General features: G+C 47.3%; 1 protein-coding gene and 1 non-coding gene across 2 annotated transcripts; one reads left to right on the top strand and one right to left on the bottom strand.

The window, feature by feature from the left end:
- Positions 1-7,186: 7,186 nt before the first annotated feature.
- Trnaa-ggc (transfer RNA alanine (anticodon GGC)) lies at positions 7,187-7,263 on the bottom strand. The gene has a single exon. It is a non-coding gene; the product is annotated as a tRNA-Ala (tRNA).
- Positions 7,264-7,914: 651 nt separating this feature from the next.
- Positions 7,915-23,214, top strand: LOC135374812 (tryptase-2-like). The gene is made up of 6 exons (XM_064607739.1): positions 7,915-8,022; positions 19,055-19,140; positions 19,217-19,323; positions 22,028-22,299; positions 22,369-22,520; positions 22,625-23,214. The coding sequence occupies exons 1-6, from the start codon at positions 7,923-7,925 to the stop codon at positions 22,790-22,792; spliced, it is 885 nt and encodes a 294-aa protein (XP_064463809.1). The 5' UTR covers positions 7,915-7,922; the 3' UTR covers positions 22,793-23,214.
- Positions 23,215-25,019: the final 1,805 nt, after the last annotated feature.

Below are 25,019 nucleotides of genomic sequence, written 5' to 3'. Positions count from 1 at the left end.
TGCGCGGTAATAGGGAAGGAATGTCGCCAGCACGGTCTTGAACACCGCCGGGCTCAAAACACCTCCTTCGGGAACTCCAGCTGTGAGGACCATGATTACTTCTATCTCTCGTGCACACGCAGAGAAACCAGCAGACAAATGTTCCCTGAAGATATTCTAAAATCTGACGCAATGTACGATCTGCATTCCCACGGTTCGAAACGCCTCTAGTGCATGGCTATGACATAGCCTGTAAGTTAGGCTGCCTTAGGCTCGTCTTATATGAAGTAACAAACCTATACAGTCATTCGCTCGTTCTTCTTCTATGGACGAAACAAGTCTTTTTTCCTTTTTATTCCGTGTTTGCGCCGCGAAGCAAATGTGGCTATGAGCGGCGTACAGATGTGGACAGGTGGAGAGAGGACAGCAGGAAGGAGTGAGGGACAGGGGGGCTAGTATGCGTCCTGGGACGACTTCACGGGGGACAGTGCCGACATTCGTCTGGGAAGTATTCGGAAAACGCAGGCAAAACCTCAGACAACACAGCCGGTGGTAGGATTCGAACCCACCACCTCCCAGTCGTCAGCACGACCTTGGCTACCACCAAGCGCGGGACGCCTTAACCCGCTTGGCCATGGCGCTGGTGAAAAGAAGAAAAAAAGAAAAACATGTCTAACACGATTCAACTGCACTTTATTTTAACGATGACGAATAGGTTGTTTTTATGGCTCGGGTCTAACGCTTTGTCCCATTATGCAACGACAACAACAACAATAATAAATGAAGGATAAGTGATGATGACATGGGATGTTTCCCCGTGGTAGCCACAGGACCCTACCCCACTTCACAGCGGTTAATATGAGAGGATGAATTATGATGAACGCGAAGCGACAACAGGTCGGAGTTCTGTTTAGAGCTCTGCGAGGAGTCCAGTGGCTCGCATGAAAGCAAAAAGGGAGCTAAGAGCCCGGTACTGATGCACATAGGAGAGCTCCATGGGCCAAGTACTTTGGACACGCTGAATGGTCTATGCTCAAGGAGCTCAAGTTGGCGTCGAAGTACCCGGCGTTCACTCGTGTACCGGTCGCAGTCCTCGATGATATGGCGGATGGTAGCTGGGGTGTGGCAAGCTGGGCACAGCGCCGTGCTACTGTAGCCCAGCTTAACCCGGAACACAGGGGTGAAACCGACGTTGAGTCGTAGACACCGCAGAAGTGACGTAAAGCTGCGAGGGAAGCCACCTGTCATCTTAAATGATAATGACGGGTCCACTGCATGGAGGAGTGACCACTGAGTGACGTCATGGAGCCATTGCTGGCGGGCCAAGGGTGACACCAACGCAGCCAAGTAGAAGTGTATGTCTCCGTTGGAGAGGATAATGGGCACGGCTCTGGAGATACGGTGGGCCGCAGCAGCCGCCAAATCTACCTCCTCGTTGCCCTGAATGCCAATGTGGCCGGGGACCCACTGTAGGGTCAACCGCTGTCCCTGTTCGCCAACCTTGAGCCCCGTCAGGATACTAACTACCGCCGGGGCCAAAGAGCCGCGGATGCCCATGCTTCCTACACATTGCAGAGCTGATTTTGAGTTATTGTAGATCACCCAGGAGCGATGAGGGTAGTTCAAGACATACTTCAGAGATGGCATACGGCTCCGCAGAGGTCGACGAAGTGCGATGTGACAGGCGAAACCCACATGACTCGTCCGGTATGACAAAGGCAGCGGAGGAGCCATCCGACGTAGACGATCCGTACCCTATCGTACCCTATCCCGTATCCGGCCACTGTACTTTGTATCCATCATTTGCAAAGTAGATTGCTTGAGAACCGGAACGGGGATCTGGCTCTTCGGCCACACGAGGTCAGGGATGTGTGTCGAGAAGGATGGGCTCGGCAGTGTCCACGATGCCACTGAAGGGGCGGTCGGGGCAACAGTAAAGCCAGGGATGTTTCTAGATACTGCTGTAATACATAGCGAGAGTTTACTGTTCTTCCGCCTACGTAGCTTCTGAACTAGAGGGTGGTGCCGGTGGTGAGCGAGCAACCGTAAATAGTGCCGGATGGTTTGTCTTCGACGGAGGACATCGATAGGTATTTCTGCGGCGTCGGCGATCACCATCCGCGTCTCAGCCCTGCGCGGGACACCAAGGCACGTCCGCAGGCTGCGTGCCAGTGTACACCGAAGCTTGTGTTCAGACGTGGCTGATATACCGTGCTATACGGGCAAGCTGTATCGCAGGCAGCAACGAACCAGAGCTTTGTGGAGCACAAGGAGATCCCGCTTGGTGCAGCCTCAGCGCACGCCGGCAAAATGGCGAATCACATTCCCCCAGCGCTCAGCCTTTGAGATGACGAAGTCAATGTTCCTTCTCCACGAGAGGTTGCGACATGTATGAGGGGGCAGTCGCCAATCCGAAGTTGGAACCTCCGCATCTCTCTTCGAGTAAAAGGAAGGGCTGCGCTTTTTTCAGGGGAGATATCCGTCCCTGCGTTCAAGAAGAAGTTGTTGATGGCGTCCAGTGCTCTTTGCAACCGATGTTGAATTGCCGGCCGGGACTTTCCGACAGTACAAATACACACGTCATCCGCATATAGGGAGAGATTTACTCTCCTCGGCAGACATTCCTTGAGGTCAACAAAGACGATACCATGACGATATTAAATAATAACGGGCTTAGGACACTTCCTTGAGGGACACCCTGCGTTACAGCAGTCTTCTCTGTGTCACCCTCGCCTGTTCTGACAAACATTTTCTTTTGTCTCAGGAAGTCGGAAAGCCATGCAAACGCTTTCCCAGGAGCTTGAGACCGGAGCAACACATGAAGAACGCCGGAGTGACTTACGGTGTCATACGCCCGCTTGACGTCCAGGAAGACAGCCAATTCGTATCCGGGCTTTCGCTTCCTCAACTGCAGAGACCAAATCCATCACCGAATCCATGGAACTACGATGCCTACGGAAGCCTGACATTTCCTGGAGGAAGACACATCTTCTCTCAAGCCACCACTCGAGCCTATGAAGCACCATGCGCTCTAGGACTTTGCCTAGGCAGCTGGTAAGGCTGACAGGCCGAAAAGACGCCAGGTCAAAGGGGTGTTTTCCCGGTTTCAGTATGGGGACCACTAAGGCCCCGTTCCACTGAGCAGGGACTTGTCCCTCCGTGATTGGTTGTAGATATCTAAGAGGACCAAAAGGCAGGTGTCATTCAGGTTACGGAACGCTGCATAGGTGACCAAGTCCGGACCAGGTGACGACTTTTTCCGAGAAAATGCAAGGGCCGCCTTGAGCTCTGCAAACGTGAAGTCTGCATCCATGTCGGGGTCACAAGATGGACGAGCTTGGTTAACAGCGCGCTGTAGCTGTAAAACATGTTCCTGAAAGCGTGGACATTTCGCTGCCTCGGAACTCGCTGGGATGGTCTTGCAAAATTCGTACGCGACTTCCTTCTCAAACGAGAGACACAGAGATCGCTTTGGGTTCTTCGCTGCAGGAGCTTCCCTGAGACTTTGAGCAACCCGCCATACCTTTGCAGTACTGGTAAAAGGGGTCAGAGACGCACAGAACTGACGCCATCTACGTACGTCCACGGCGTTCAGGGCTGTTTGTACCACCACGTTCGCACGACGCGCATCCTCAACATCAGTGAGTTGGCCAGATCGCCGAGCCTTTCACTCCGCCAGTCTCCGATAAGCACGCCAACGCTCCACTACCGGTTTTTTACCTGCATGACCCGCAGCGACCTTAGCAACCGTGGTGGACAACGTTAGGCGCCGCACAATGGGATCAGTAATTTATCCTCTGCCCTCACTCCCACCTGCACATCTTTCTTGCTCAGGTTGCGAAAGAACTGCCAATTGGTCAACCGAGCAATCCTGTGGCCTGCACCGGAAGCATAATTGGAATACGAAAGGAATATGGAGAGATGGTCGCTGCCTCTACCGTCCAAATCCGTACTTGAAGTGAGATGTGGTAAAAGGTCCCTGGAGCAGAGCGAAACGTCTAGTGCGTCCGTCGAGAAGTCCCGACGCAAGAATGTTGGAGACCCATCATTCAAGGCGCAGAGGTCAATATCTTCGATGACGTCACACCACAGAAACCCCTTGCCATCGCGCTTACGGCTTCCCCACATAGGGCGGTGCCCGTTTATGTCACCAAGCGAGGCAGCACCCAATCCACCAAGAGCCGACCGCAACTCATGCATTGTCACGGGGACTGACAGCGGTACATACATACTCAGAACAGACAATGTAGTTCTTTCAAACTGAACTCTGCAATGCATTATGCAACGATCCGAACATTCCCTCTGTTCAAAAACTGAACATTACATGCTGAAGATGACAATGGATTTCAAGAAACCATGTCAAACGAACCAGAACGAGGCATTCCACGATTCTGCACGAAGATCTGCGATTTGCGTCCTAAGTATGGGGATAGCTATAGTGAGGCACGCTTTCCAGGGTGCCGGAAGCCTCCCGCTACTCCGGATTGAACTGATACGAAAAATATTACCGAAAAGCAAAAATATCTGGCCGGTCCTCGAACCGGGGAACACTGAATACTTCTCTCCGAGGAGAGTACCGCGCCGGGCGGCTTAATGGCCAGTCCGGCCCTGTCCAGTATTCTAGGAACAGTCAATTCTTTCACGAATCGCCACGACCTCGCGCAAAGGCCCACGGCAACGTATATTTAAAATCATGGACTACCAACACGGCTTTCACCTGCCGTCCTTATATGTGAGTGCAAAACCAGCGTTCTTGCCTTTCTTTTTTTTTTTTTTTCGATCAATTTGCAGGCAGACAGCTCAATATCAACGTCACTCCACTCCATTCCACTCCACCAATGCTTCCTTTGTGATCAGGATCAGGACCACTATCCGTTCGTCTCTATTTTAATCAATGAGACTACTCATTTCTTCCAATTAATCTTGGTATTACTTCATACGTGGTCCATTCATGTGTGCTGTAAAATATATCAATCAACATATATAGCACTCCCACTGCTCCTGCCATCTGCTTCGATGAACATGAATGTATGAACTGAAATGAACTGATGAACTAAAATGGGAAGTAAACACATGAAGTTTCTGCAAGTTTCTCCTTATTCCACTATTATTGCTTTCTAGCTGGAAATAATAATAAAAGGAACTTAAGAGACAGCTCTTGAGATGGTTTTTAACGGCCTTCTTTCTGAATGTTAATCAGTCTATCGAACCATGAAGCAAAACCGGAAGGCAAACAAAATCTAGCAAAGGTGCTCTTGGTTTTATTGTTTCAAACGGCACTTTGGTCTTTTTCTGCATCGGTTGCGGAAGTGGTTTTTCTCATGTTCTTCTCCAGACAATCTAATCAAGCGAAAAGACGAAGTTTCTGCGCATTTAGTGCGGTACTACACGCTTGTTGGGTTTGATGTTTATGATGTTGTGGCGTGGTTGAATTAATGGCAGCGGCTTTCAGATAGTGAATAGTTGCTCTAAGATGGCAGAATCACTGTGGGATAACGCCACTCGGTCTGGTATAAATGGATCGCGTAAAATTGTGTGTAAATAATAGCGACGTTTGCTCGAGGACGTCGTCAGGACCAGATGACATCTCCTGCCAGACAGTTTTCAAATTGTGCCTATCAGCACTGCGTTTTGGAAAAGTTAAGTGTTAAGTTTAGCGATTCTGAGAGAATGTACGTCCACAAGTTAAAGATCAGGGCCCGTTTGGGGTAGAGTCACTAAATAAGCTTTGTGACTCTAGTTTGGGCAACTGACATCCTTCTAAGATCCAAACAAAGAAAATCAGCCACAGCTTACCCAGGCAGCACAATGTACCGAAAGTCGAGTGCAATAGGGGTGGACGGTATGTGTCTTATCAGTGTTCTTTAGTTTCACGAGTCTGTTCAAGGCCTTCCACCTACCCGTCCACCCCTATTGCACTCGACTTTCAGTACATTTTGCTGCTTGGGTAGACATTTCGCACGAGCTGGAAAATAACGATAACGATAATAAAGTTAGGAGCTGCAGCACGTGCTTATAGCAGTTGCCAGGATGCGCTAAATGAACTTCATAAGAGTGCCTAACACAATTTTGTGCTAACGGGCCATGGGCCCTTCAATCTCCAGTTATAATCACATACCAGCACACTGCTGACTTGTCCAAATAGCACAAAATGGTTGGTCACATGGCCCGCAAAGTACTCTGTACGATAAGCCCCATGATGGGCACATAGCAACTTCGGAGGAATCCACAGATAAATAATGCAATGTTCCTTGAGAGATCCGTTTCTTTTCTTTCTTTTTTTCCTTTTTTTTTTTTTTTTTTTCGCACTCTGACATGCGATACGCAGCACTTCGTCGGCACCCAACACCACCCGCCAAGTCCAATATCGCTTCTCTCGTTCTCCACGTTAGGCGCTTATCGGAGCCGTGTCATGGAATCGGGAGATTGGTTGGAACGACGGTACAATCCGATAACCATAAACCATATGTCCGACTGAAATATTTTACGAATACCACATATGACGTATACGGTCGCCGTCGGATTTAAGTGTAACGCGCAAGCGCGTGGCCTTGCGCAGCCTGCAACGTCGCGGAGCCAGTGGTGAGCATGAATGCAAAGCAGAGACCCATATCCGCCCAGCTGAGCAGGCCAAGCCGCTGTCGCGAGGCGCTGTATGTTTAAGCCCGGTCTCGGACCCAGCTCTCGGGCGCAACCAGATGCTGGAGCTCCACAGCGATAGTATCTGCGCAGTCCACGCGATCGCATGTTACTCTTAGGTCTGACGGCAACTGTAAAGTAAAACAGTTCATTTCGTGGAACACTGTGGAACACTGTCATCGCCTGCAGTGCGATACTATACTGCCACAACGCTGGCACGTGGGCAAATAATCCCGCTTTAAAGTTAACACGCGAAGCGGAGATTGTTCAACATAAAAGTGGGATGCAAGCGAGCTGGTGATAATCTGAAGATGATGACATTCCTCGAGATTAAGGGAAGACAACGACGAACAAGAAGCTACAGGACAAGTCTCCTCCTGTCCTGTTGTTGCGTCTTGTTCGTCGTTGTCTTCCCTCAATCTAAAGGAATGTCATCATCTCCGGAGAATGTTCAGCGTGGTTGCGAGAGTGTCCAACAACCACCGGAGAAATCCATCCGTCCCCATCGTTCAATTTATACAAAATTAAACGAAACATCTCAACGATGAAAGATGAAAGTCACTGAAAAGGTTAACCAGCTGTGGGGATCGAACCCACATCATCTGGATTGCCAGTCCAGGGCTCTACCAATTGAGCTAAGCTAACACGCCTCTCCAGTGACTTTCGGGGTGCGGCAATCCAGAAGATGTGGGTTCGATCCCTACAGCTGGCTAACCTTTTCAGTGACTTTCATCTTTCATCGTTGATTTCTTAGGCAATTTGAGGCTTTGTTTGTATCTGTCCCTTCTATGTTGTTCCAGCCTCAGAACATCAGTTTATCTCTTGTTGAAACATCTCGTTTAACTGACTCGCGTCAGAGTCAGTTGCTTTGGAGACTCAACGCAGTATTTTCTGAAATACGACCGCATATTCCAGCCTTCCAAGCAGCAACAAAGATCAATATATATAGATAGAGAAACAAAAGCTACCATCATTGCGTTATGGTCCTTCCGCTTCTCGGAAGCAGAACTGATAAACCTCGTCTACTCACACGCGCAAGAATTCCCTTGGGGTCTAAGATCCCTTTACGATACACGGGAGAAACGAAAAAGAGACGCCGGCCACTTTATAAGGTTGAAATGAAAGCAAAAGTGCAAGAAACCAGACTAAAAAAGCCGAGTAAAGAGTGGTGTTACTGAAGGGATGTATACGCGGCGACGGTGGAGTGTGTGAGAGAGCCGGTTTCCCGGCAGCTTAAGAAACTGGAGAGAGACCTCATCAATTTGGCAGCATTGCTTTCCGATGCTGGTACTCCACTCGATGCCATGGCTGCACGTCCCGCGTGGATCTTGCTACTGCTGCTGTGCATTGGACCCTTGGCCGTGCAACATCACAATGTCGCTGCCATCTCGGGAGCCAACATGAGTAAGTGAAGGTCAATGTCTTACGTGCACACTGTCGTGCTAGGCGATGTATATATTTTTATGTAACTTGGTGCCTCTAGGCAGGCTTTATAGGATAGAAGAATCTGATATGGGTGGCAAAGTGGTATTGGTTGGTTCCGGTAGAGGAAAAAGAACAATTTACCATCCTCGATTTTATTGATGGTGATGGTGATGATGAGGTGACGTCTTATGGTGGATGAGTGAGTATATATGGCCATGATGTGCCAAACAAAGGCGAACAAAGGAATGAGTTAAAACCTAGAAGGAGTGTAGCAAAGACACCTAAAGAATGTACAAGTGGTTTTAAAAGTACAAAATTTGAAATAAGCAGTACCGTTTAAAAAATTGTATACAGTTGTTAAAAGTAGAAAGGTGTTATCCCAACCCGCCTCGCCCAGCCCTATTGCTGGGCGAGGCGGAAAAAGTCTTGTAGAATGTAGAGAAGGTGGATTTTATTGTATAATAATAATAATTATTATTATTATATTCCCTTTATTCTTGCGTGTGTACGTACCTTCCTTTAATTAGGACGTAATGTTCGATTAGTGAGTAGTTAAACTTTATTACGCTCTAATCATTTTTGTTGTTCGGCATTTGCGTATACCAACGCGTTACTCTCACTCGCACGAGTGCATGCGCTGGCGACCGACCCACGCTAATGGAGAAAATGTTAGAGATGAATGTAGAAGATGGTGTTGCTCTATTGCTCTGGGCGTTGATGGTCATACAACCCGATAAGACGAGCTAGAAAAGATGCGCCGCTATCTAAAGTTGTTTGTTTAGCTATTTGCTTCGGTTGGGCACAAAATACTTTAGGCTTTCACGGGATCGTTTCACATTCAGCTCTTCATATAGCTGTTCTTCTATATTCATATATCCATTCAACACGATGATGCACAATGAGCTGTGCACTGTGCATTGACGGCCATTGATGTATTTGCTCTAGGGACTTGTGAACTATGGTCCCATTAAATGGATTCATTCGTTAGTTGGCACCTGGATTTTTATATTTCTTGGATTGCATTTGTTTACTTTCACTTCGCAGTACTTGTATGTACTGCGTACTGGATTACTGCGTACTGAACTTTATCCCGACTTTGTTGGGACTCACGTCTCCATATTTTCTTCTTTTCAATTAATCAATCAATCAGCTGTGCACAACTGTATTAAAAACGCACCGTTACTTTCTTGTGCATTTTATATATATTTTACTGCAAACTGTAAAATACTTCTCCGGGTCGACTGTGTGATGGATGATGTTTTTTATCTTTGATTATAAGAAAAATGTCGCTCTGAGAATGTACGTCACATTGTTCTTCAGCCGTGCTTTGTTACGTGATACATGGAACAGAGCTATGATTTCGCGATAAAACGAAAGCCCAAACGCTGCATATGGAAATTGTGCGACACATATCTGAGACTCTCACATCACGAAGATGTAGGTGCTCATGAAAACTGCGCGTATCCCACGCAAATATGGGCTCGCAAAGTGGTTCTAAAATGCTTCAACTTTACTCAGTCTTGCGTTTTTGTTGTTTTTGTTGTTAGTCAGTTCCTTTCGTGCACGAATTCATCATTCGCATTTTAATTGAGAACTTTAAACCGGATTAACAGCGAAACAAAATAGTACTTTATTTATTTTTAACGACTTTCACGCCTTTTTTTTTTTTTTTCTTCTCGGAACACGTCTTTGTTTTTAGCTATTTTCGCATCTAATACTTGGTTTAAAAAATCGCATTTCCCTCAAGGGCACTCAACTTCACGCAAGGAAACCACAATTTCTTTTTCTTTTCATGTACTTTTTTTATATATATCCGTGCCAGGTCCGCTTTTCATTAGAGGATATAGCCGCACCCTTCGTCATAGATTTCATGGGCAAGGTCGCTCGCTCTGAGAAATCACTTTGGAGCGGCGGCCTTGTACGCCTTTCCCGTTTTCAAATGCTGAAAGTCAGCAGGAGGAAGGATACACAGTAGGAAACATTGCCTTGAGCTCGTCCAAAGGATGATGGACAACAAAGATGACGCAAGCACACGAGAACGGCTTTTCGCCGTTCGATTGGCGGATCCTTGTGTCTTGCGTTTCTTGTCAGTTGTCCCTTCTCCAAGCCGAAGACTATATGTTGCATCAACGTTCGTAACGTTCGTAACGCTTGTAAGGATTTTGGTCTGTTCTGTATTACACTGCCCAGATGCATTTGGTGCTTGAGGAGCACGGCTCGGTTGAAATTCAGAGTTTTGAATATGATAATTTAAAGCGTTAAAGGTGCTCTAAAGAGGATGGTGTTTGTGGGTCTCATAAGCTGCTGGAAGCAGGTACATATTGCGTACTCAATGCTCACTATTTCGAATACACTCGCAATGCAACGCAGGAAAAATGACAAGTGCGCGCTTAATGTGAAGTGTGTGCAATGACGAAGTGTCCCATCTGCCAACGAAGATAACGTAGGATTTTTTTTTTTTTTTTTTTTTCAAGAGCTGTCTCACTAGAAACCGTATTTTCCTGTTTTTTTTTTTTTCTCTTTTTTTGTCTGGAATGGCATTGTGAAACGTAGAATACAAGAGGTGGACTTCATAATCACATAACGGCGCAATTATAACCGTACCAGCACTGCTCTAGTTTCTGTTGCTCACGCATCTGCGATCTGGTCCATCTGCTGAGCTCGCAGTTGGTAGGGCTATAATAATAATAACAACAACAACAACAACAACAACAACAACAATAATAATAATAATAATAATAATACCTTTATTATTTATATATATATATATAATAATTTATTTTTGATTATGTGCCCATAAACAACCCGAAGGTCTGGGAAAATATATAGGGCAATATAGGGCTTCTCGAGGTGACTGTGTAGCCTCCGTTTCGTAAAGTTTCGTTTTTCGAGCGTCGGCTATAATTTGCGTGCTTGATCATGTTGACGCGCTGATTCTGTCACTGTTACCATGTATGGCGGTATTAGCAAAAGCTTCCGCTACTACAGAATATGCGTATGATACGCGTACCGGCAAAGTGTATACCTACGCGTCAAAGCCAAGTCGGAGCTCCCCTCGTACCGCGTTGATTGGACAAAGAAATGTGAGAAAGGGCAGCCCAACTTCCCAAGCAATAAATTTTCTTTGACAATTGGATGCGATGAGGGGTGACGTCCCAAGCAGCACAACATCTTGGTCCTATATTGGTCCAATATTGAACCAATATTGGGCCAGTATTGCCAATATTGGGCCAAGATGTTGTGCTGCTTGGGGCACCCTTGACGTTTTGCGCCGATTCTGAGAGGAATTTATTCGCGTTCCAATTACAAACGGCGAGACGAGTGAGTCTCGTTCCCTTTGCATTATAGTCATCATGACGGAACCTTTCATATCGCGGATATAATTTGTTTGCACTTTAGTTCCCCTTTAATGCTGGTGCACGATTATCTGATGAGGCTGCTCTCCGCGTGAATAACTCCTGTTGAGTTTATGCATTGCTGAACTGTCTCTTTGCATGTTCTACGTAGCACTCATGACAAAATAAGTGATCCCGGCAATTGCACCTGCGCCAGCAGGAAGATGTGTTGTACAAGCGAGAACCACCGAACTCCAACAATGACAACTACAGTGCAATGACCGCTTTGGAGGTTTTCAGTTTATATAATCAGTTTAGCATCTACTGATCGATCAAGAAAATTTAGCATATATCTCAGACGAACCACGTCATTTTAAGTGCAGTGGCAGGCCTGCAGTTGTTGGAGCCCGACCTCTTTCTCTCTCTCTCTCTTCATCCAACCAGAACAACTATTTTACCATACTGTCGAACACGGCAAGCTTGTTTCTTTTTCTTTCTTTAATATTATGATTGAGAAGCTGTTCCCGCAAGGAGGAGAAAGAAAAAAAACTGTCCTGTTCCTGTACATGCACCGCGGGTGGCCTGTAGCCCGCAGTGCAGGGATGCTGTGCTCTGTAGAGTTGCTCTTTTTGAAATACCATCTCTTCTGTCATTCTTCGGAATAACATGCGCCTTAACTCGTTTTGGGCATTAGATCTGCATTTATATGAAGCTATGTCGATGGCTACTCGAGGCTACCGAGACAGACTGGTTGCCAACCAGTCTGTCTCGGTAGCCTCGACAGTACAAGCAGTACACACAGTACTCGACAGTACGCAGTACGAGGACAAAACTCGACCTAACGTAGTGGCTTTCAGGGATAATTTTCAACTACGTACTCTTAGGAACTGTCATACTATATACTGTCATTCAGGCTATGAAAAATCTGTCTTGGGGACTCTCTTGGTTCTACTTTTCATTAATACCGGTAAACGCAAAGTAATGCGCGTCACAAGAAAGATTAACGTAATTAAAATTCCTTATAAACTACACCTTTTCCAGTTAGAAACTGTTCGCGAATATAAAGATTTTGGAGTTCATTTTAGTATAGATCTCATACGGTCTTTGCATGTGAACTATGGTGCGGCCAAAGGTATAAAGACGCTTCACTTCGTTTCCCGTAACATTAGACAGGCTAGTATACTACAGTTACAAGCGATGCTTACACTATACTATGACTTGCCCTACTCTGGAGTATGCATGTACAGTATGGGACCCGCACGCAATAGCTTTTAGTCAGAAAGTTAAGTTAGAGAGGGTTCAGAATATTGCGGCTAGATTAGTGTTTAATTTTATGGGTATGGATGTTAGTGTAAGTGAGTTAAGTTAAGATTAGGCTGTGAGAGTTTTTCGGCAGAGAGACAACAGTTACGTTTGCAATTTTTTCGTAAGATCATTAATTAAATTAATGATAAAACTGATATAATATATAAATGATCGTTACGTGGAACAGCCGTCGTACCTATCATCGAGATTTGATCATTACAAGAAAATCCAGCCCTACAGATGTAGAACTGACGTTTTTAAACATTCATTCTTTCCTCTCCTCGAACCATATGCAAGTGGAATCATGTCGACACTCTTAGAAACGAGGAGGGCAGCTAACGATATCATTCGAGATGATGGTTAATTGGCTAGGAGCGTGCTATGCGGTGGTGTTCATTTTTAAGAGTGTAAACCTGATAAGTGTTGTTGTACACATGTGTGCTTTTTATTTTTTGCATGTTGCACTTATTACTTACTTGTATTGTTTGTACCCCCCTACAGTAATGCCGTAAGGCGTTGTAGCGTAACAGCATTTAAAAAAACGCTGCACATAGTCTTCTACAAGAAAGCGAGGAGCAACTGACAGCTGGCAGTGATCAGCGAGCCTAAACAGTGAAACAAACGTGAAGTGAAAGCACTTATTCATTATACATACAGGGTGTTCAAAATTAAGCTTTCACGAGCGCTACGCAAACACAGCGATGACAGGAAACCGGATGATAACTTTACGCTACTTGTGTAAGAAACAGGTGCTGCTAATTATGTAGCACCTGTTCCTTACTCAAGGAACAGAAAAAGTAGCACCAGTTTTCTTTCGTTCGCCTATTTATAAAGTGCTAGTGAAAGCTTAATTTTGAACACCCTGTATATTAGTTCTGTCAAATGTGCTTGCTTTCCTCATTCTGCAATATGGCCTACTATACACAGCTCCAGGAACTTGAGACGAAATTAAGAATCTGAATAGCCGCAGACTGACTGAAACCACTACCATTCACGGACGATAACCACTGCCTGTTCACCCTCTCCGTCTCAATTACCATCATCGCCCAACACAATTTCCTTTTGATATCGCGAGAGAAGGTAGACGACGTGTCATGATTGATGGGAGTAGGCAGCGTACGGCCGCAATAGAAAAGGGGAATGCTGTCTACACGCTACCCCGCCCACCATGGAACGCAACTCGCCGCCGTTTAGCCAACAAAGCGATGAAAGCAATTGAAGATGGAGCTGTCTTGCTCGTGGGGGTGCAGCCGCACTTTCCATCGGATCCTTTCCATAATCAGCAACGACCTGCGTAACGAATGATGCCAGTGGGCGTTGTCAGGGACGCCGCTGTTATTTGTAATCGAAACGTAGCACCAGGTGAGACGGACGCTGCATGCCCAATGTGCTTGTCAGGAGATCTTGTTTCCAAAACGGCAGTTCAGCCGGCGATAACAAGATACCCGAATGTCATAGACGTAGGAGGAGTGTTCGAAGTAATGATTCCAAGTCGTGACCATGGAAGGGTTTTTAATTTGCCGAGATGTCTATCACGAGAGCCTCAGGTAAAGAGGACGGACAATGGTGGGATGGAATCTATAGGAGTTAGAGTTTACGCCTCGCTGACAGGAGGAAGCTGTGGGTGAGGTTTGGTGGCACTGAGAAGCTGTATGTGGGCGTCATTATGGTTTGTGTAAAATTAATTACGAATGACCCCCCCCCCATGTCTCCCACTTCTTCCTGCTGTCCTCTCTCCATCTGTGCACGTCTGTACGCCGCTCATAGCCATAGTTGCTTCGCGGCGTTAACACGGAATTTAAAAAAAAAGTACAAATGATTGTCTCAAGAAGCATCACTAGGGCAATGATTCTGAGATTTCAGTTGCAGTCATGAAGGAACGAAGGTCCCCCACTTTTTGTTTGTTTTCATGGTGAGAGAACCCCCAGGAACTTCTATATTGATGTGCTACACGTGTCATGTCTTATAGCAGCGTATATTATGCCACGATGGTCGATGGATGTGAGGAAATATCCAGGCTACCGACAGCATAGTCATATACTCCGAGCGGGGCAGTCTTATTAGACGTATATCACGTCGGATTGGGTACGCGGAAGATTTAAGCCCCCACCAAGTTTTCCCCACTTCAGTCTACTCAATTTATGCGTGTGCTGTCATCAAGCAGGAGAACTATCTATACCCGCACAAATTTCACGGCGCTGAATCTACACCTGACAGTGCAACGCGCAATATATTTAGTGTTCGTTGAAATTTCCGGGACTATTTGTACGGCAAGCTAGTCCGTCAAACTACCTGTTTTTCTTTCTTTTTTTTTTCGCGAGTTATTCACGGTACTGAGGCGCTACCCTTTAGCGCAGACGGCAACCGCTCTGCTATAACCACCCTTCCCCGGGGTCACAAGACCTTATCCTAGTTGGATCACAGGGGATTATCCATGCCTGTGGGACCTTAGACAGCTACTTGAAATATCGACTTCCATAAGCTATAGTCACCAAATATGTCGCAAGTTTCGGTCGCATTTCTTAACGCAATCCCGTGGGCGGCGTCCTGGCCGCTTTCAATTTTGGCTGTCGCAGCAGGGAGACTTCGTGATACCGCAGTAGTGACGCAATCCTGAGAAATGCATTTTATTCGACTTGTGCGATGCGCTCGCAGATACGCCACACGCTACGAATTCCATTTTGCAATGTGGCCCGTGGTACAGAGAGGATATTACATACTTCCCTTTTTTTTTTCCTCCCTGAGTCGCAAGCTCAACACAAAAGTGATTTCCTCTGCAGCGTGACGGGAAGGGGTTAAGCTAAGCAATGCTAAATATTATTCTGATCATTTTGCGGACCATGCTAACCATTAACGACACTGTACGAGATGGCAAAATTCCGCATAACGAGGAAGCGTTTCTCGTTGCCTATAAATATCATATCGGGAGTCACTGATGAATTGGGTCGCATCGACATTGTCTCGCGGCCAAGACGCCCAGCTCAAGGAAGCTAGTGCTGTTACAGAGCCTGCTACTGCCTAATGAACTGCACATAAAATGAACACCTCTGAAACGCCTGAATAAAGAACTAAAGTACAAATAAGCTATATGGAAGGGGGAGGATATGTTTATTAAAAAAGAAAACGAAGAAAAGGGAGGTTAGAAAGGAGAAATGTTGCATGCGCGGCTGACCAGAAGTTCAACTTTCACTACACAAGTGCAATATGTGCGGCCCCTATCTCAGAAAGCCGTCTCTGGATATAAGATTAGATGCGAATGAATAATGTTTGCTACTCGTGAATTCCAGGAGAGGGACTACATGCCTACTGCAACTGTAGACCAGGTCAATTTTGGGAGACGCGACGTGATTGCGCATATACCCACAAATTATTTATCGAAAGCATTCACCAGTGTTCCCACAGACGTTATGCGGCACCGTAACCTCATTTTATCCTGCGGTGCAAGAGAAGGCGGCATTTCAGAGCCGCAACATCATAAAACTAAGGAAGCGAAAATGCGAGGTGATGATGCAGCAGTCAATTGCTTCATTGTGTTTGAGTTTGAATATATATATATAAAAAGGGAAGAAGTTGAATTCGTCACCTGGCGAATTCTGCTACTCTCACAAGGAACCCCTAAATGGATGAACCCCACAGAAAGGAAAAAGAAAAATGAAAAGATAAAAAGAGAAAAACATCACCCCTCCCGGTCATCGAACTGTATGTGTACATGCGTAGCTGCGTCCCCTAGAAGTGAAAGGAATTGCGAGAAACTATAACAGGAACGAGGAACTCGACGACATCCATCGCACCTCATCTCATTGTCATCTTCTATTGTTGATGTTATTAGTGTTCGACGACACATGCCTAGAACGTGGTCCTAAAATACAGATTCGATGTCACTGCTCACTATGAAGTTGACAAGTGTTGATAACGCCGCACCTCTCTTCTTGGCACTCGTCCAGTAATTGCTTCATATTTACGATTAACCGCATCTGGAGTTAAAGGTGCATTGTGTTCCACGATGCGTCATGTTCCAAGGGAGGCGGACAAAATTTATACAGAGAAACGTACGTTTCGACAAAGGTAAAAGAGAGCAAGACTTCCGTATCAATTCCACAAAAGCCTGTTTTGAGGGTTCATCGACATGCAGGAAAGAAGACCGTGACACCTGCAGAAGTTGTGTGCGGCTACGTCACAAATCCGTCACGACAGCGCGATAAGACATCTTAGTGGGCAGAAAAAACATGATAGTAGTTGCTGTTTTCAAGGTCGACAACCGGTGCCTCATTTGGGCTTGGCATCTGTGCTCGTCCTGTGCCCTAGGACGCGGTGTTATTACGCCACGTATTATGTGAACGATAAGGTGAATGAATGAAATTGCAGACCTCCTGCATTTTTAACTAGGTGCACGACCAGATTTTGCTCATTTGCTGCCGTGGCTTCTCCTTATCCACGTGACAGCCCTGTTGTTGATCATCGGATGACATTGTTGACTTATGCTATGACAAGGTGGAAAAACCAGCGGCATGGCCGAGGTAAAGGCGTCCCGCTCGTTTGTGGTATGCTAAAGTCGTGCAGAAGACGTGCTGAAGCCAAAGTCGTGGCTGAAGACTAGGAGGTGGTGGGTTCGAATCCTACCACCGGCTGTGCTGTCACAGGTTTTCCCTGGGTTTTCCGAAGACCTTCCAGACGAATGTCGGCACACTTCCACCTGAAGTCAACCCAGGACGCATACTAGCCCCCCCCTTGTCCCCCACTCCTTCCTGCTGTCCTCTCTCCATCTGTCCACCTCTGTACGCCGCTCATAGCCACAGTTACTTCGCGGCGCTAACACGAAAAAAAAACAGAAAACAAGCTTAAAAAATTACAAACGCGTTGTCTCCTGTACGTGTCCAAAAGTGCACCAACAAACGAAACCGCGATAACCTGCCATTTCGGATCTGCTGCATCATGTAGCCCCATTCAGTTTTGTACAGCTCCCGTCAACCTTAATAATAACACTGGCAAAAATTCGGTCTCATTTCCGACCGCGATAGCAGCCACCCTGGGGGCACTGGGGGAATATCAAGTGAACAAAATCCTTGCGTTAAACTAACACAATGATTTTGTTCAATCAAGATGTCCTTATGGCCCCAAAGATTGCTGTAATCGCGCTCGGAAACGAGACCAAATTTTTTTCCAGTGTTATTATTAAGGTTGACGGGAGCTGTACATTGGATGGAAATGGCTCTGCCTCCACCATATCTCGCCAACGTTACACAGTCAACCGTCGATCTAGGAAGGGTTAACATTTTACTGTGAATGCACGTCGCTTTATCTAATAACCAAATATCTTTGACATCTCGAGGGTCACAATCACAGACCTACTCTCGTACGATAGAGAATGTATTAACTACGACACTTTTTTTATATATATACCTCTGTTCACTGTTGCACTTTACGAGGGACAACTGAGCAAGGATTTGCATTGAAGGAGCTCGCTTCGTGAAATGAGATAGAAGTAGACGCCGTCCCTGCACCAATGACAGAACCGCACAACATCCCGCTACCCACTCACACCTTGAACCCAGTCTGATGGAAGGCTTTGTTAAAGCTATGGACCATACCGGATGGGGCTCTTTGTACCTTGCTGGTAATTTTCCCGACCTCAGTGAAGAGAAAAATTAATTAGGAAATATTTATGGGCTTTCAGATCCGCAGACCCTCCAGGGATAAGATCTAGGACAACCCGTTTCAGGATAAGGAGAGTTCAAACACGTTCCCTTTGTAGGGGTCTAAAAGAGGAGACGAGATTCACTGTTCGTCTGCAGAAGCGTTACCAGGACGTAATACTTTAGAGCAGATCTCCGCTAGCTTTCTTCACATCCACATGAACTTCCTCTTGATAACTGTCACTTGGTTGGCGACGCTCAAGGTAAATGTTTTCATCGGCAAACTGTAACCAGGGAAAACCGGTCGCCGTCGTCGTTGGCTATCCATCACAGCAGACATACAGAGGATTCGTTCGTTCTATGCATTTCACGGCAAAATACTTACCGTAGCGGCTTTCCACGTATCAATGTACTGTTTCTTTTTCAGTGTCCACGGTAACGTCCTAACCTCGCGGGCGTTCCCTGGCACATTTGTAAGTTGCCTGCTTTAGAAGGGCTGTGAGGCCAACGCTTTCTTGCTTTTGGAACGTCTAAGAGCGCAGATATCGATCTATCTCCACAACTACTGTTACCAAAAACGAAGACCCAGTGTCTACGACAAAGGCTGACACCTATCGACCTTGTCGATGCCATGTAGAAATGTTTTCACGGTTTTGTGCAGTGTACAACCTGACGTATGATCAACCCGCTCAGTTACTCATCTACACGAGGAACTCTAAATAAGTACTCTTTTTGCAGCTTGTGGGGTATCCATGTTCCCTGACGACCCTGATTTCCGGATTGTCGGAGGAAGAGAAGCAAACAAGGGCGAGTGGCCTTGGCAGGTTAGCATTTCTACAACTGGGCCAACCAATATTAGAAGGCCTTGATGTCGTATCCAAATATTTTCCCTCCATACAGGTGTCAATACGGCTAACGCATCCACAAGCCGGCAAAATTGGCCACTGGTGCGGTGGAGTCTTACTCAATGACCAATGGGTGCTCACTGCGGCGCACTGCATAGTCAAGTAAGTGTTCATCTCACGTACATAGACAACGAAATATTTTGACAGAAATACAGTCGAACCTAATTAATAGGACCAGGGCTGTTCCCGTACATATTTATTATGAGGCGAACTGTAAGTAGTGAACAGCATGTGATATGCACCAAAGCAAGCCCTGTGCGTAAGACAACGCTCTGCTATTGTTTACTACACAACAGGAGGCACGGTTGAAGAACATCTTAGTTTATTTGCGGAAGAAATCCCATAAAGGTGTCTTAGTTACATTTTAAATTTGTAGTTTTTTCCAACGAAACTCCAATCAAGGAAAATCGGCATCGGCAATGGAAAACACATTCTGCATGTCTTCCTGTTGCTCGCACAACAGCAGAGCTGTTCTTTGTCTGGACTGGACGATTTCGATCGCCGAATAACTCACCGAGAACTGTTCCGTGGACATTCGCTTTCGCTGTGAGCATGGCACCATTGACGACTATAACTCTCATATGATTGAACCATGACCGTACCCTACCACTACCCTACCGTGGCTGCTGAAACAGCCAAAGCCGTTCGCCGCTCGACTACCCAACGTTACCCCTCCCTCTCGTTCGTAAGGCCAAGTCAAGTGACACTTACATCGCTTTTAATTCCCAGCACAAAGAAGTCACTTCACGAAAAGTCTGCACACTCGGCCCGTCACTGTCCCAGTGTCCCTGTTTCACACCGCGACACTGCCTCCCCAGAAAACCTACCTTTGTGCCCATGACCTTGAGGACATACGGTCACCCAAGGCTGTTCTAGAGCGACCAGGGAAATTCGGAGGGAGAACCCCACACCTCCACGCACCTAAGGCACGGCCTCGAGGTAAGGGTCCAGGAAGTTGAAGAGGTCACCCTCCAGGGGCGCAGGACTTGGGTTCTGGTCCACCGTCATCGGGTTCTGGCGCGATGTCTCCGGCACCACAGCGGGTCCAACCGGCTGCGGCGTCAGGAATCCGCCCTGGTGATGAGGTCGAGGCGGAGAGCCCGAAGAATCTGAACGGTAACCGCAACGGCCAGGTCTGCGAGGACTGCAGCACGTGCCACAGCCCCTTGCAATAAGGGAGCTACAGGCTTGGCGTCCAGGGCGCTCGGTGTGGCTCCAGCGGCCGCGGTGGCAGCAGCAGCACCGGCGTTGCGGATGCCTCTCTCGTGTCTTGGCCGATCAATGTCCAGGCCTCGCACGTGTTGCACAGATGAGAAGTCACAATGTCGTTGTAGACCGCGGCTGGTTCGCTGTGGTAGCTCTCCTGGATGGTTGTACCTTGGAAGGTAGCAGCCACAGTCTCCAGGTCTGCACGTCTCAAATGTCTGTGCTGGTAACGCCACCCCCGTGTGTGGGACACGAAGCAGGCGCCATCGTGTTCCTAACCTGTGCAGTACAGGTAGCCACAGATCGGCATTGAGGGAGAGGGGGCTGAAACAATGGTTCCAGCACCCGTCGGCTCGGTCGAGGGCGGCCTGGTAGGCTTCGAGAGCAGGAGCGGGGGGCACTGTCCCTAGTGAATGCTCTGCCACTTAAAGACCTCCGAATAGAAGAAGACTTACGGAAACGCGGCACGGTTAACGAACACGCAAATTGTACGCGTGCGACCGCTGTCCGGCTGTCTTTGCTCCGCCGCAGGTGGAACATATCGTCCTGCCTCACTGCCTCGGGTATGAAACCCCGAGTTCTGTTGTGGTTGTATGGGCTCATTGTAGGCCACAGAGTCAGCCCCCTGACAGCGTTCATAGCAGCGTCTTAAATCACGAGCATGAACGGGACCAGACTCCTCCCCAGGCTAACCTCTCCTAATGCCCATAATAAAACCATGTTCACACGGCGGTTACGGTATGTCAGGCGGGATACCCTAGATACCACTGGGAATGGCCCATCCCAGCGCTGAGCCAGCGACTCTGGGAAACTCATGACAGCGTTGCTCAGTGGGTGCGTTCGCCTTGGAACCAAATCCCCTACTTCGTACGACAGAGGACGATGCCCCTTATCGCACTGAAGCCCTTCTTCCGTGCAAGCGACCGCCTAGGCTTTCTCTTGCGGTATTCCGAGAGCCGACTGCGCAATCCGCTCGCGAGTCGCAGTCGCAGTCGGCGAGATATGTCTCAGCACTTTTTGCAACGGGAACCTGGTATCTTTCCGCACAGGAATCGACAAACACCCTACTGGTAAAGTATATGAGAGATTATCCGTAATCAGCTGGGCCGGAAGGCCGAACCGTGAGAATGTCTCAAAGCAGCCTGTCCTATATTCGGTTCGACACCAGCTTCATAAGCGGGAATTCCTCCACCCACTTTGAGAAATGATCAGTGACAACCAACAGGTACTGGTTCCCGCGTGGACTGGGAAATGGTCCCATCCCGTCACACGCTGTAATATGCCAGGGTGGTAGCGTTACTAATTACCGTTCGCATCATGTCCGGAGGTTTCCGGAGGTTGCTGAGACTTCAACGCATGCTAAAGACACCCCGAGTGGGCAAAAAATTAATCGACCCGGGCCGACAATCTTAGCGTCGCCCAGGATGTCTCACGATGTAAACCGCAAATTATCCTTACTCACAGACTTACCGGCGCACTTACCGAATCTAACCGACGAATTATAGAGATGGGTCTTTCCCTGTGTTGTGTGTGGGTTTAGCCTTCTTTCCCTGTGTCCCTATCTTTCGACGACACTTCACGTTACGTCACTCTGTTGCAGTCCATTGTTCGTGCTACCACAACCTGTGTTCTGGAAGATACGACTTGGCGAGCACCGGCAAAAGCTTACAGAGGGAACCGAGAAGACGATTCAGGTGTCCCACGTGTATCACTATCCTTGGTACCGCGGCTACGATCAAGACATCGCCTTAATGAGGATGGAGAAGAAGGTTCAATTCAACAAATACATCAGTCCCATCTGCTTGCCAGACTCCGAAGACGAGTTTCAAGATCTCGTCTGTGCGGCTACAGGATGGGGGAAAGTTGACTACAGTAAGACTACGGCAGTGAACGTTAATTTTGTCAGTGTTTCCTGAGTAAATTATACGTTATGTCACGTAGATGCAAAACCAGCTAACTTCCTCCAAGAGGTCTTCGTGAAGGTCTACGACAACTCGGTATGTGACCGAGCGTATCGGCCCAAGTTCAAGATCCCCATAAAGAAATGGCATCTGTGCGCGGGAACACTCGAAGGCGGAAAAGGAACTTGTCACGTAAGTTGAAATTCTATTAACTTTTTTATTACAGTTTCTCGAAATGAGAAAAATATCAAACGTCTGAGGGGAGCCGAGCCTAATATGTTCTCGTTCTTGTATAGGGCGATTCAGGAGGACCCCTGCAGTGCAAAATGTTTGACGGCAAGTGGTACGTCACAGGAATTACGTCTTTTGGTTCCGGCTGTGCTAAAAAGGGATTCCCAGATGTTTACAGCAAAGTTGCTCACTACGTAGACTGGATCCATGAAGTCATGAAACGACCACACTGAGGACGTCCGTTTAGATCCGTCTTTTCGCTGAATGGTGCGTGAGAGAAGACATTGTTCGTGTGTGAGCGTGTGTGCACTTAGGATGGTTCGTGTCACTTCACAGACTTGAGGCTACATAGGCGACTTCAGTGTCTTGCAAACCACGAAGAAACGATGGACAGTGTATAGCGACCAGGTAAGCGTTGTCGTGTGCTCTACACTTCAGCTTCGTACCCTCAACGCGGTCACCTTCCCCGATATTTTTAATACAACGCGCAACACGCTGAACAACTGTTCATGCGTCCCGTCGTGCCAGCACTGCAGGAGACGTACAGATAGACAAGCCATGATGGGAAGAAAGTGGTTGTGAAAGTGATTGAGGATACAACGCAACACGGCAACACAACCCATCTCAGCCCGTGCAAGACGACCTATATACTGAAGCCAAAATGGATGAATAAATATGTCGCCATTACTCGGCCCTTCTATTACGCAATTATATCATCAACACATGGTTGAATATATCTGAAGGGTGGGTAGCTTTATCCACAGCGAACGTGCAAGAAGTGCGTCATATATGACTGGAATTATGGAGAACGATGAAGTTACACAAATCGCACGTAAGATCCAAGGTGTTTTTCCTTTTGTTTCAGTAAAAGGATACTGCACGCATTTTATGCACTTAAAAGAAATAGGATAACTTAAGGCTGTCCAGCCCTGCGTTTAATTACTTGTACGAGCAAATCCCTAGCTGCAGCAGAACTGACACGCGACGTATGGTTCTGAAATATACTTCTTGAACGCAATGCAACAGGTTTGGACTCAGCTGAACCGAATACTCTTCGGTAGCAGTGGACCCCTGATATCCCTCCTTGTATGCGCGACATAAGCTCGCACGTATACTTACGGTGCATACAAATATAGCGTAAGTGATTGCCTAGAAAGGGCTTCGCAAGTCTCGAATGTGTGCTGAAGAACGGGGAAGCAGAGCGCAAACCATTTAATGTACCTGGTATTCAGGAATCAGGACTATTTCTTGGCCTCGAGAAAATAATTGATATACAACACACGCAACCAGGTACAATAAAATGACTGGAAGCCATTTAAATGCACGAGGGGCGTTCAAGTCAAACCGGGACTTTTCATTTTTCGCAAAAGTAAAATGAACTTATAGGCGAGAAATTAGTTTTATTTTTCAACGTAATACCCAGCTGCACTAATGCACTTGTCCCAGCGTTTCACGAGGGCTTGTATGCCAGCAGCGTAGAAATCCTTACCGGCGTGCAGCAGCCATGATCGAACCACATTCTTGACCTCGTCGTCGCAGCTGAAGTGGCGGCCCCCAAGGAACGCCTTCAGTGGCCCGAAGAGATGGAAATCGCTGGGGGCGAGGTCTGGAGTGTAAGGGGGATGTGGCAGCAACTCCCAGCCAAGTTCCTGTAAGGTGCGTGTCGTGAGATGCGCGGTATGCGGGCGTGCATTGTCCTGTAGGAGGAGGACTCCTTTGGTGATGAGGCCCGGCTGCTTTTGCTTCAGCGCCTTATGCACATCCCTGAGAACCTGGCAGTAATATGCACTATTGATGGTGGTACCACTGGGCAGAAAATTAACATGAACAACGCCAGCCTTGTCCCAGAAAACCGTCGCCATGACCTTACCCGCAGACGGGGTGCTTCGGAACTTCTTGGGAGCTGGCGAGCCCGGATGCTTCCACTGTTTTGATGCGCGTTTAGACTCAGGAGTGAAATGCTATGCCACTCAAACGCTTTGCTGCGGCTAAGTGTATCGTAGCCATACTGAGCGTGAAGTCTTCTGTGAATTTCAGATGACTTTACGCCTTCATTCACGAGAAACTTCATGGCAATTCGCTGTTCGATGTCACCTCGTTGTCGGCCATCTTGTCCAGCACGTGTCTTCTGTTTTGCACAAACTTTGGACCGCCACGTGGTGAACGCGGAGGCCTGTCGCGTGTGAAAATGACGAAAAAGAAGTAGCGCGAGCCATTTGTACACTCAGGAGACAGAAAGTCCCGGTTTAACTTGAACACCCCTCGTATTTTTAAATGCATAACTATGGAGGAGATCCATGAAGAAGACCGAGAGATACGGACACAGAAGACGACACACGTAAGTCCTCAGACACAGCAATAATTTATTGGCTCATCTCAACTTAAAAGCTTATTGCGTGTGTCGTCCTTCTGCGTCCGTATCTCTCGGTCTTCTTCGTGGATCTACAACCAGCTAGCCTG

This window comes from Ornithodoros turicata, unplaced genomic scaffold (genome assembly GCF_037126465.1).
Source record: "Ornithodoros turicata isolate Travis unplaced genomic scaffold, ASM3712646v1 ctg00000746.1, whole genome shotgun sequence".
Classification (NCBI taxonomy): Eukaryota; Metazoa; Arthropoda; class Arachnida; order Ixodida; family Argasidae; genus Ornithodoros; species Ornithodoros turicata.
Note: the sequence above shows the minus strand (reverse complement) of the source record. Positions and strands in the feature narration are given on the sequence as shown.

Bases quoted from the DNA above. Each gene is read 5' to 3' on its own strand.
- LOC135374812 (XM_064607739.1), top strand. From the start codon at position 7,923: ATGGCTGCACGTCCCGCGTGGATCTTGCTACTGCTGCTGTGCATTGGA. The intron at 19,141-19,216 runs GTTAGCATTTCT...CCCTCCATACAG, and splicing joins AGGGCGAGTGGCCTTGGCAG to GTGTCAATACGGCTAACGCA. The intron at 22,300-22,368 runs GTAAGACTACGG...TATGTCACGTAG, and splicing joins ATGGGGGAAAGTTGACTACA to ATGCAAAACCAGCTAACTTC.